At 38.2% G+C, this 12,960-nt stretch overlaps 1 protein-coding gene across 1 annotated transcript; it reads left to right on the plus strand.

Annotated features, from left to right (window-relative positions):
• Window positions 1–5,956: 5,956 nt before the first annotated feature.
• Window positions 5,957–9,011, plus strand: LOC121640731 (globoside alpha-1,3-N-acetylgalactosaminyltransferase 1-like). Its single transcript, XM_041986586.1, has 7 exons — window positions 5,957–6,026; window positions 6,170–6,278; window positions 7,489–7,602; window positions 7,904–8,020; window positions 8,163–8,296; window positions 8,530–8,607; window positions 8,714–9,011. Exons 3-7 carry the CDS (start codon window positions 7,570–7,572, stop codon window positions 8,763–8,765), a joined length of 414 nt encoding a protein of 137 aa, XP_041842520.1. The 5' UTR covers window positions 5,957–6,026; window positions 6,170–6,278; window positions 7,489–7,569; the 3' UTR covers window positions 8,766–9,011.
• Window positions 9,012–12,960: the final 3,949 nt, after the last annotated feature.

Here is a 12,960-nt window from a genome sequence, read left to right on the forward strand (position 1 = left end):
TATGAATGTATTTTTTGTGTAAGACCTTTGAGAAACTGGAACTGTATATTAACAATAGTCTGTTAGTAGAACTGAAGTCACAAAGAAAATGCTTTTGGAGTTGCAAACCTTTTTCTTATTGTCTTCCACAAACAAAACAGGCCTTTTATCTCAAAAGTTTGATTGCAAACAGATTCTACAAATCTCAAATTTGCACCCACATTTTTGCCTCTATGACTACATTACTACTACTACTATTACTCTGCTATAAAATGCATAATCTCTCTATGATGTAAAGTCTCTGTTCAATTCAGTGTCTGTTCTGTTCTATTTTATTAAAGGGGTAAATTCTTGAATAACAAAATGTTATATGACTGGTTAACCACTGAAACATTGAGACACAATAACCAAACACTGATGCTTGGTATAATTTTATTTACTCCCAATACATTTGATCTGTTTAAAGGTAGATAAAAGTTTTATTAAGGGAAGATATGATATTAAATTATTTTCAATAATGTGATATGTCATTTACTACTAAAAAGCAGGGTAAGTGATAAGGTGGCATCAGTTTCAACTGTCAGTTTCACGCCTTATAAAGGTATGTCACTATGATAATCTATTCAGGAAATCTAACCTGAGATAAAACACTTGTAAAAGATCTGCCTACCAACCAATGTTTCAGCCATCCATTTAAACCACTTATCCAGGTTCGGGTCGCAGAGGCAGCTGCCTGTGCAGGGAAGCTCACACTTCAACTCCAGAATAGAAGAGATTCCAGCCTTTCTCCAGGACACTGGCTCCAACTATAATGTTTGTCTGTGATTTAATAGTTATGGCTATTGTTCATTGTGTAGATCCGGAGTTTCTCTTCTGCAGTTCCTAGTGTGACATCACATAACAGCAGAGGAGGAGAAAACCTGTTCTGTTTCACTTTATCTTGGTAGAGATAAGGTTCACTTATTGTGCTATTGTTTGATAGAAGTGTGGAGCTTCAGCTGCATAATTTCAAATGAATATTTATCATTTTTAGGAATGCAAGAAACTTTTTTCATTCAATTTTTATTAATACCAACCAGTAACAGATATACTGATATTTATACATCTTAACAAGTCTCACATGTGTTCCCTTTACAATGGCTCCAAAGGTATTCAAATAGACCTTGTGGTTGCTGAGATATACTCATTCTTTTATGGATATTCAATTTTGAAGCAGAGGGCTAAAAACAAAACTGGCACAGGGTTCAAAGGGTTAAAAGTAGTGCTGGGCAATGATTAAAATTTTTAATCGTGATTAATCGCATGATATTTTGCGATTAATCGCATTGTCTCTTTCCTTTAAAAGAAGGCCTACAGCTATATGAAGAGAATGTAGTAAATTTTGGTTTAGAAACACTACACCAGGGGTCTCCATCCTGGGACTCTGGAGCTGCAAGTGGATCTCTGGACCTTCCACAATGCCTCTAAATACGTGGCTAAAATATTTTTTAAATCTTTCTTGTCTTTAGGTTGGAAACCGGGGACGTTTTTTTTCTTTTTCTTTACATCATTTTCCACAAATGTCTACATCCCTTAGAAGAAAGTCTGTCTATCCTCTTTTTATAAAGGTTTTATGTTTTTCTTTATTTTAAAACCTAAAAACAGAAGTAAAAATGTGGTTCTTCAAAAATAACAAACATCCTATGGTGGCTCTTCATTAAAAATATATATTAAGTTGCCTTTTTGAAAAGTCTCGTAACATTTGCAGCTCTAAAGAAGTTTTATTTAGCTGGCTGAGGGAAAAAATGGCTCTTTGGATTGGAAAGGCTGCAGACCCCTGCACTAAACACATAAACAGGTTCAGCAGCAGTTTTCTCTTAAAATACCAACAGTTAAAATATTTCTTCATATATATAAAATTTTTATAAAATCAAATATTTATGAGAAAGAAGGATGAAATGTTCCGGATTTACTAACTAAAAGGTAAAAAGTCAACAGGATGAATTTAAAGCTGTGAAGCTGCTTCCTTCTAAACACAAAAGGAACAATATGTGATGAACATCAGCATCAGGTGAACAGACAGAAAGTAGGATTAGAATCTCACAGCTTCTAGATGGTGAGGAGAGAGAAATATTCACAATATGTACAATAACTTCCATCTATGCACCTTCAGTGTTTCATTATCTAGATTTCTGCCTATAATTTCTCTAACCTTTTATTCTTAGCTTGACTGTTTAGCTTCACCTCTGGACCTGCAGCCTCAGCTACCGGGAGTTAAGGGGTTAATATCTCGTTTCCCGGTGTAGCTTCAGGTCTGTAGATGTAACTGTAAACATGTGTGGTATCCACAGAAAGTCCAAAATCTCAGCTAACAGCTCAGTAAAACCATTTCTATCACCAACAAACACAGCAAAAACAACAATAATTAAAAGACCAGATACACAAAGTCCAAAAAATATGTAAACACAGATGATGTCTCCCTATGAACACGAGCCAATGACTCCTCCACTGAAAGCTCACATCTCACAGATTCCACAGCTGGAAGTTTCATCTCGCTATGACCAAGATTCATTGAACCAGAGGCAGAAGAAGGCCCGATTTATGCTTTATGTTTGTAAAAGTCAGACAACATGTCTTTGCTGTCTTGCAAAAATTAAAGCCACATTTATTTTAAAAATAAATAAAAAGTTTCTCATTGTCTTGTGGGAGCAGTTTCCCGTCCAAAAATCATGACGTTCTGCCATCTGCATGGGTTTTGACAGAAAGAGAAGCGTCGGCTCTTCTTCTTCTTTCTTAAGTTCCAGACAAAACGTCTCTTCATTTTAATAAACCTGCTCTTTCCCGATTACATCAGGCGCATCGCTGCAGCAGGGAAGGGAGGCAGGGACGCCATGTTTCTGTGGTCAAAGCCAGCTGCCAGTAAAAGAAAAAACAAAAAAAGAAAAGCTTAATGCGTGATTAAAAACATTAACGGCGTCAATTAATTGTTGCGTTAACTCACGATTAATGCATTAACATGCCCAGCCCTAGTTAAAAGATAAAAAAACAACTCAACTCTGTAAACATGATTAATGCACAGGTTTATGTGTAGTTAATGTGAAAAACACATTAGGGAATCACAAAATCAGCCTAGCCTTAGACATAATGCTTTGTCCCTTATCAGAAATCAGTCTGCTACACTTCCTTGTGCTTTACATAGCAGAGATCACATAGACTTCACTCAGACATCAAAGTGTTTACTTAAAATATCCTGCAGCACAGGATCTTCATCTGGATCGTATGAAGCATTTTGTGAAAGCAACACACACTGGTCCACTGTGTTTCTGACAGTTTCAGTAATCATCACTCTGAAACATGGCAAAATGCAGATAACAACACATAACAACAGTAAGATCATCATTACTGGTGTTACAAGTTTCATTAGCTTCTGGTACCATAGTGTGGAATTAAGCCTCTGAGAAACATTTCATCCCTGCTGATTCTTTGTTCCAGATTTCTTCTCAATCTATGTGGTGCAGGGGTGAAGGTCAAATCAGTGTAAATACAAACAGCTGATGCTGCCAGATGACACCTACCAAACCAGTTAAGGGGCAAATATAAATAACACCTTTTCCCAAAGACTCAAACCATAATGGTAGGACAACTGTTTCCCTTCCCAGAAGGTGCCCAAAGGTTCACATTGTTCCTAGAACTATTATAACCCTGTCACATTAGCAAAAGTAGCTGTATATCCCAGTGTTAGTGTTACTGCACAGAGGACAGAAAATATTTCCGCTACACTTACTGGTGTGGGTCTCAATATTAAACTTGTAGGTGTCGCAACTGAACACACATACAGTAACAGCTGTTGCTTCTAATCTCTTTGTCTTTTTTGCGTGCGGTTGCATACCACAGATCATCATGTCTCCTGAGCACCTTTATCCCAGACATCTCACTCAACCACACATTCCTAAAGCTATCGTTGTCATTAACTTTACAAACAATCATTTACATGGCTTACACTGTTGGAATCTTTTTTATCTCGATCTGCAATGGCATTCTCATTCTTCCCTCGGTTGTTGGTGTCATGTCGATGGTGGCCTTGTTCTCTTTGCCAGCTAGTACTCTCCTCAATGATCCACAGAGTCGATGATTTCTTTTGCTAACATTGAGACGAACGGCGCTATGGGTCCTTGTTCCCCTTTGAAATCAGGCTGGCCATAGTGGGTCTGGGAGACTAAGATAAGAGACTAAGCCACGGGGCAGCATGGCTCAGCAAGGTAGAGCAGTCGTCTTGTGGCCTGAGGGTTGTCGGTTCAATCCTCAGCCTAGTGGAGTTCATGTCGACTCATGTCCTTGAGCAAGACAGCGAACCCCAAATTGCTCCTGATGGGTCGTGGTTGAACACCTTGCATGGCAGCTTCTGCCATCAGCGTGGTGAATGTGATGCATGATGTAAAGCGCTTTGGGTATCATTCCAGGTACAGTAAAACACTATTTAGTAAAAACCATTTACCTCTCAGTGATCTTCACTGCAGTAGATGTGGTCAGGAGCACCTGATATGGACCATCTCAACATGGAGAATGCCACTGCTTCTTTTTGATGACCTTAATCAGGACCCAGTCTCCTGGTCTCAGGATCAGCTCAGTCTGCTTTTCTCCTGAGGAATGATATTAGCAGAAACAACCTCCTTTGCAGTTAGTTTTTCGGCATATAATCTGTAAGAGTTAATTCACCTGTTGACTGATACTGCATCAGCTGCAGTAATCTGTATTGTCTGCCATGGATTATTTAAAGAAGAGTGAGACCTGTTTTATTAGATGCCACCCTCATGTGTAAGGCCGCCAGAGAAATGCAGTTTCGCCAAGTCTTTCCTGTTTCTTTATACGCTTATTTTTAATTATACCATTATGCCTTTCTATCAATCTGGCTGATTGGGGATGGTAAACATAATGTCTCTTCAGGTCAGTCTGTAATGTTTTTCCCATATCTGTAATAATTTCATTCACAAAATGTTTTCCATAATTTTTAAATTGATGGTTACTGTCTTTTTTTTTTTTTTTTTTACAAAGAACAAGAGAACATGCAACATATGATATCAGGAACTCATACTATTAACTTATAAATCAAATAAGTGCAAATGCAGAAAATAAATAAAAGCCAAATGAAATGAATAGCAACATAAGCTAAATAGTCAAATAAAATTATTTTTAATTTAACATTTCAAAATTGTCCATCACATAAAGCTAATTATTTATAAATAACACACATACAAATACCATTAATTAAATACAGCAATGTTAAAATACATTCAAATCATTTAGGAACACATGTAGGCTAATACTTATTCAGTGCTGAACTTGAATGTGCTTTGAGTGTGTGACGACAGAGAGAGTGAGAGAGATAGTGTGTGGTTAAGAAAGACACAGAGAGAAAGACTGTGTGTGTGTGTGAGGAAAAACGAGATCTTCCTTACTTTAGCATGGATCACTTTCCATCTCTATCACTCTGGGCTGCATCATGTGTCACCTAATGAAGTGCATCATTATAAAAAGCCCTCTGCACACCTATTGCTCCTAATAGTGCCAACACATCACACTTCTTTGCAGCCTTCACAGAGGTCTGTTTTGGAAGTTACTCAAGCAAGCGTCAGGTCACATTGTAAGTTGTATTTAAACCAACCTTGTTGGGTACTCAAGTCAAGCATGCACGCTTCACTGGCTTTGAAGCTTCTCTGAGCCTTGACACACTCTTCTGTGGCTGACTTATAATCAAACACCTCCCAGTCTTTGCCATATATGTGAACGCGCCGAATTACTGCAGGATGGCATGGTATTCATGTGGTAGCAGATTTGTGTCCTTTTCCTAATCTTCTGCTAAATTCTGCCAAAGACTCGGTCTGCAGGGAGATGTGCTCAGTGCCTAGGTTGGGAAAAAGCTGTCGGAGTTCCATTAACATGGACACCATGTTCACGTTATTGTTCAATCCAAAACAAGTCAGTGGCTGAACAGCCGATCCAGCAGTTATTGATGCAATTTACATAAAAAAGAACCCAAGAATTGCTGTGTTAGTCTTTGCTGTTGGCAAGTATGTACTCAGGATATTCTCAGCTAAAATGTGTGGGGAGGGATTTCATGTGACTTACTACATAAAGTAATCTTCATGATATTTGTCTCTTGTTGTGTATTTCTCATGAACTGATCACATTACTGTTCTTTTCATCTGAACAGGTACACCAGTTTTATAAAGGGCTTCATTGAGTCAGGGGAAAAGCACTTTTTCGTTGGATTCAGGGTCACTTACTATATCTTTACAGACAACAAAAAAGAAGTTCCTCAGGTAAGTTTTTTTTTTTTTATGCATTAACTTAATTAAGCTGATTGACACAACTGAACATGTAGCAAATCAAGAATAAAAATACTACAAAAAATGTTTGTAGTCACCTTGTAATGCAAAACGTTCTAATTCCCTAAATCTAAATCTCATTGCATCACTTTCTTGAAAGTTAAAGTTTTATCTATAGTGTTGTCAGTTCTTTTCTTGGCAGACATTTGGTGTTGACAAAACAACCCACATATGCTTCAGTGGAAATATAAAGAAACTGCACCAACAAAAAACAAGAGACACTCGTTTTTCTTGTTTATTTTTTCCAGCTGTTTAGTATTTCCTAAAAGCGTACAAATGTAACTTTATCAGATGAATGTCCCAGTTGACCAGGCCTTTTGTCAACTTACAAAGTATGAGGAACATGTGATGCTGTACTGATGAGCCTGATAGTCACTGATGGTCTATATTGTAGAATATACTGTGACGTGCAAAAGTTATGACTCCCACATGCATTTTACAGCTTCTAAATTTATTTCCATTAGTGCAGTTTGAATTTTAGGCAATTTGTGTTGCATTTCTGAATTGATCAAAGCTGTAAAATCCAGAGTTTTTTACTATTTTAACATCTTGCTACCAAAATGTTTACTCTGCAGACAAATTATATATCAGATACAGATCGTTGTGGCTGCCAAACTGTGTTATGTCCGGAGCAGTGAGAAAATTGATGCAAGAGATTTGTTTAGTTTGATTAACAAAACACATCTACCATTTTGAGGGTGCAAAATGTTTTTCATTTGGTTAATTAAACAGATAAATAAAAAATAAAATTTTAGATATAAGTTAAAAACGCAGAAGACAAGAGTGCATACATGTCCAACATTAATAATCATTACCTTGCAGAGCACCGTTTCTGCAGCAGTTACATCTGCATGTTTCTAAGCTTCACACATTTATTCAGGAGGCTTTTTACCCATTCCTTAAAACTGTTCCACAGACTAGTCAATCTCAATTGGGTTGACATCTGAGCTTTAATTTGATCATTGAAGTAATGATCTTTATATCTCACAATTGAAATGCATCTCCATAGACCACTCATCTCAAAAATTAAATGATTCAGCAAATTATTCAGCATTCAGAATTAACACGTTATAATGCATATTTCGTTTCTGAGTGTAGTTTGAGGAAGTAATTTGTAATCTGTTCCTTTTATTTGATGATTCAGGTTAAGCTTGGTCCAAGCCGCAATATATCCATTCTTTCTGTCCCGAGTGCCCAACACTGGCAGGAAGTCGTACTCGGCAGAATGAAATGGGCCACTTTCGCCATTGAAAAACAGGTAAAGTAGACGTTTTTGGTTTCAGGTTTGTTTGTTTTGTTCTTTTCTCCCCGTCCAGCTATAAGAACAGACATTTTAAAAGCTTCCCTACACAGTTTTTTATTAAAGCTCTGCTTTAATACAGAGCAGCATTACAAGAAAAAAGCTGGAGCAAAAGCAAGACCCCGTTAACTGATGTGTCATCAGTCTTTTTTTTGAGGTGTAAAAAAACAAGTAAAAATGGAGCCATGAAATTGTTGGACACTTAGATTATAATTCCTTTTGTGTATTTAATCTCACCTCATTTCTGCCATGGTTACAGATCCGTAATGAAGCAGATTATCTTTTCATGATGGACATTGACAGTGTTTTCCACGGCCGTTTTGGAGCAGAGTCTCTTAGTCAACTGACTGCTGTACTTCACCGTGGCTACTACAAGGTTTCACTTTTTCTCCATCACCATGTTAACCACAAGTCAATTTAGTCAAATAAGCTGTTTAATGCCTTTTTTGTCCTCATTAATAACACTTAAGTCTCTAATCATTCAAAATAATTTATCATCTTATCCTTTTTCCACTCAGACCACACATAGGGACAGTTTTCCCTATGAGCGACGGTCAAAATCCAAGGCTTACATCCCTGCTGGTGAAGGAGACTACTATTACACTGCAGCTGTGTGGGGAGGATACCTGGAAGACATGTACAGACTTGTCAAGTAATCAGAACAAATTGCTGTCTTTGGTCACTTTTTAGGCTGTTGTTGTTATACTTACAATGTGGAGTAAGAGTTGGTAGTACAGGATGTATTTTGATCATGTGTCTTTAAAACACTGTTCATCTTTAAATCTTCCATTAATCCTGAATTGTGTTATTTTCAAATACAGTAATACTATGAAGGCCACTGAAGTTGTATATCAACCTTTAGCAACTGTGACTCTCTTTTATCAGATACTGCTATGAGCAATCAAAAGAAGATGACAAGAACAACATTCAAGCTGTGTGGCAGGAGGAGAGTCATCTAAACAGGTACAGCGTTGCATCAATTGCAAATTTCATTAAACATAATCCCCTATAAATATGTAAACAGAAACCAAATTAATGTATCATGTTTGTCCATCTTTCTGTGATGCAGGTTCCTGTTTTACAACAAACCAACCAAGATTCTATCTCCAGAATATCTGTAGTCTGACAATGATGCGGTATCAGCAGACATTAAAGTGGTCAGGATCTCGCAGTTGGTCAAGGACTATACAAAAGTGCGGCCTAATGGTGGAAACTGAGATCACATTGATGATTTTCAAGACATAAAACCTTGGAAAATGCAACCACTAGTGTATGCTGTTTAATATATTTTGTATATTCTGCGAACGGATTTAAAAAAATAATTTCTGCTCCTTTCCAACCAACTTTTGTAACAGCATTCCTATACATATACATATACATACATATACCCACATGAGGGGGGCCCATGTCACCCTTTTGGCCTGAGCCCAACCAGGCCCCATGAGCAAAGGCCTCAGCCACCAGGTGCTGGCCTCTGTCCCCCACCTCCAGGCATGGCTCCAGAGGGGCCCTGGTGACCCACTTCTGGGCAAGGAAAACCCAGATCCATTATTTTTATTCATCATAGGGGTCTACTGAGTGGAGCCAATTTTCCCATGAAGGAAATTTATTTGTTGCAGCCATTAAAGCTAACATAAATAAAAGAACAAATGTTAAATATAAGAAAAATGTGAGCACAAATAAACAGAATATATACAGGAAAAACACAAATACTTCAATGGCTAAATACAGAGGAAGACCATAAATTCTGATATGGATTCAGTCTGGTATAACAGTGCAGAAATCTGATCACCTCTCACACATGGAGGATTTATTGTACAGTTATTGTGTATGGGGGGGAATGCTGTTATTTAAACCTTTCCTCATGACAGAAAAGATTTGCATCTAAACACCAGAACACCAGAGGAACCAAACACCAAGTACACCTACTAGTTGACAGGTTACTCCTGTAATATCCGAAATATAAATGCATGACTTGAATGACTCTATTATAGCCTACAGCACTGTCTAGAAGGCTTGGAACTCAAAACGCCAGTATTTAAAAAAGGAAAAGAAAGAAAATTGAGGAATAAATCACGTTGAAATTGTATGGAAATAATCTGTATTAAAGCGTGACAAGAGATGGCAACACATGATACGGTTTCAAGTTTTTTCTTCTGTTTGCCTCAGGGCAATGGGGACATCTACTGGTATAAAGTGGTATTACAGAGAACGTGTGGTCTACCCCTACAATTTCCTCATATCATCGAGTTACACCCTGAACAGTCCACCACTGCAAAGTTGGAACTGTAAAGAGTAATGCAGATGAATATGTGCAACTAAAATTTGATATAATAAATAAAGACATACTAGTCTGAAGAGTAGAGAGACAAATTGAATAAAACTCAAAAACATAGTGAACTGTAATATAACAAGACACATTTCCTCTTGATATCTTTATGGAAACGGGGCTTCCAATGTTTGCGCTTGAAACTGATCAATGGAAAAAACATGTAAAATTCAGAAGATGGCAGTATAATATAGCTGTGTTGGAGCGACAGTAGTGGTCTGTGTGGCTGCCAGATCTGTATTTCTGCCAGATTCGTATTTTTGTCGACTGCGCATGCGCATCGCGGCGGCCATCTTGGACGCTGAAATACGGCAACACCGTCTAGTCAAATCTGTGTGGGTGAAATTCATACCTCTTAAAAACGACAAGGAAGAAGATAATGGCACCATAAGTCCCGGAGAGGCGGCAGCCATTGCTTCCACCTGCATCATGGTGCCGTTTGGACTTGTTTTTATTGTCTTCGCTGTCCACTTTTACCGCACACTTGTCAGTCATAAAACAGACCGACAGATCCGAGAGCTTGAACAGGTCATCAGACTGGACCACAGGGTGGAGAATGATGACCTGAAGGCTGCTGTCCATTTCCCCTGATTGTAACAAGTGAGCATAGAATAGCAGGGACATTCAGCAGCACTGACATCAACATTTTCTTATAAAAGCTTTATTTTTTATGTTCATTGAGCTGAAAGGGTTGTCTTTTGAAATTGTGAACATGTTACATTGAACTGCATGTTTTGGGTCAGTTCCCTTCTAGATTTTGCATGTTAACAAACTTGGTTTAGGTTGTTGGTAAATCTGTTGCTCAGTTATTACGCCATCAGCCATGAAGGCTTGAACATTGTTGAAGAAGACAAATCCCCTCATCGCGAAGCTGCAAAAAGAGGCAAAAAAAGTTGTTCACCATAAGCTAAAAAGCGTCTACCACACAGATTTGACTAGACGGTGTTGCCGTATTTCAGCGTCCAAGATGGCCGCCGCGATGCGCATGCGCAGTCGACAAAAATACGAATCTGGCAGAAATACAGATCTGGCAGCCACAAGGTGTGTCCCAATTCAGGGTCTGCACACTTCGAAGTGCGGATTCGTCGGCCACATACGTCATCGCGGTGCGCGAAGTACTGTCCCAATTCACAGAATTTGAAGGACCCTCCGAATCCACCCTTCGAATCCGCACTTCGTTTGGCCTCAAACGAAGGATGCTTGTGATGCATCCTTCGCGGCCTCTTTTCTCCCACAATTCGTTGCGCACAGGACGGTGGCGAATCAGCAACCTCACAAGAGTCTTATTAAGTTTAAATAAAGTTTTATTTTTAAAAAAAGTTCGTTTTTTTAACTACACTTTAGTATAAACGTTACAAAACCAAGTACATTTAAAGCATGTTTGTTAAATGGTGACATTAAAATTCGGTAATATTTGATATTCAGATACTTTTAAGGGGTTAATGAAGTGTGTTACGGCTGGAAAACAACAGAGCCTCAAACCGTTTTTTTTTTTTTTTTTAACTGTCGGTGTTGCCGCTCCGTGGAGGACACTCTGTAGCCTACGTAGTCTGCACACTTCGAAGTCTGCTTAACGTTCGTGAAATGGGACAGCCTACCTAGTCTACAAGAATTTCCCATAGCAACAACAAAGGACGTTGAATCACTTAAACCTCTGAAATTACTCGTAGGAAACGTCAGTAGACGCTGAACACGGAGCGGCAGCACCGACAGTAAAAAAAAAAAAAAGAAAGAAAAACACGGTTTGAGGCTCTGTTGTTTTCCAGCCGGTACACACTTCATTAACCCCTTAAAAGTAATTGAATATCAAATATTACCGAATCTTAATGTCACCATTTAACAAACATGCTTTAAATGTACTTGATTTTGTAACGTATATACTAAGGTGTAGTTAAATAAACGAACTTTTTTTAAATAAAACTTTATTTAAACTTAATAAGACTCTTCTGAGGTTGCTGATTCGCCACCGTCCTGTGCGCAATGAATTGTGGGAGAAAAGAGGCCGCGAAGGATGCATCACCAGCATCCTTCGTTTGAGGCCAAACGAAGTGCGGATTCGAAGGGTGGATTCGGAGGGTCCTTCAAATTCTGTGAATTGGGACCATGGATGTATTATAAGAACTGGATAACGGACTGAACAATGGCGGCACGCCGATTTTTCCCAGTGGCCACTCGTGGTACTGCAACAAAAAATCCCATGGGGCCCAAAAAGCATTTTTCCCATAGGCCACAATGGTAAAAGACACGGCTGTAAAACTGTTGACAGGACGTCTTCAGCTTTAAACACAGCTAATTACTAATCTTTCTATTCAATATTTTTAATTCATGGACATTTAATCCGTCAATTATTTTTCAAAAGGCCATAAAAGCCACAGAAAAGTCTCTATTTCTCCGGTGACGTCACGGCTGTGCACATGCACTGCCGAAGCGCGGTCATGCTGTGTCGGGAGCGAGGAGGACGGCTGTTGACTTCAATATGATGGGAAAGCTGTTCGTAAAAGTTAAGTTAAAGTTAAGTTTCTTTTTTCTGATATCGAGTAACTTAATACATTTGTATTCTTAATGTTTGATATTACATGCATGATAGTTCCTGTTTTTAAACGTATTGTGACCTAAATCCTAATTAGCTCTAGGTTGTAGTTACGACCACCTGTTTAAACCACCTGATAGTGCGTTTTACTGGTTTATTTTATGTAAAGAGAGATTCAGCCCATGAATAGATCGGGGAAAGTGAGGGTGGCTTTTTTTTTTTATTTGTTAATTTCTTATATTTTGGTTCACATTAGTTCACTTTTTTTTAAGTAGTTTAATCACACTGTTCACCCAGAGGGCAATAGAATTTTTTTTAATTAAAATATTTTGTCTTATGAGCTGCTATTCTATTTTCGTTAGTTCAAATAAAATATGAATAACAGTCTTGACGCATCGCTGTCAGTGATATTTTGTTATACATATACAGTTAAATATTTTGGGAGTGTTGAGCCATT

The sequence above is a fragment of the Melanotaenia boesemani genome, chromosome 1, assembly GCF_017639745.1.
Source record: "Melanotaenia boesemani isolate fMelBoe1 chromosome 1, fMelBoe1.pri, whole genome shotgun sequence".
Classification (NCBI taxonomy): Eukaryota; Metazoa; Chordata; class Actinopteri; order Atheriniformes; family Melanotaeniidae; genus Melanotaenia; species Melanotaenia boesemani.

Bases quoted from the DNA above. Each gene is read 5' to 3' on its own strand.
- LOC121640731 (XM_041986586.1), top strand. From the start codon at position 7,570: ATGAAATGGGCCACTTTCGCCATTGAAAAACAG. The intron at 7,603-7,903 runs GTAAAGTAGACG...CCATGGTTACAG, and splicing joins CTTTCGCCATTGAAAAACAG to ATCCGTAATGAAGCAGATTA. The intron at 8,021-8,162 runs GTTTCACTTTTT...TTTTCCACTCAG, and splicing joins TTCACCGTGGCTACTACAAG to ACCACACATAGGGACAGTTT.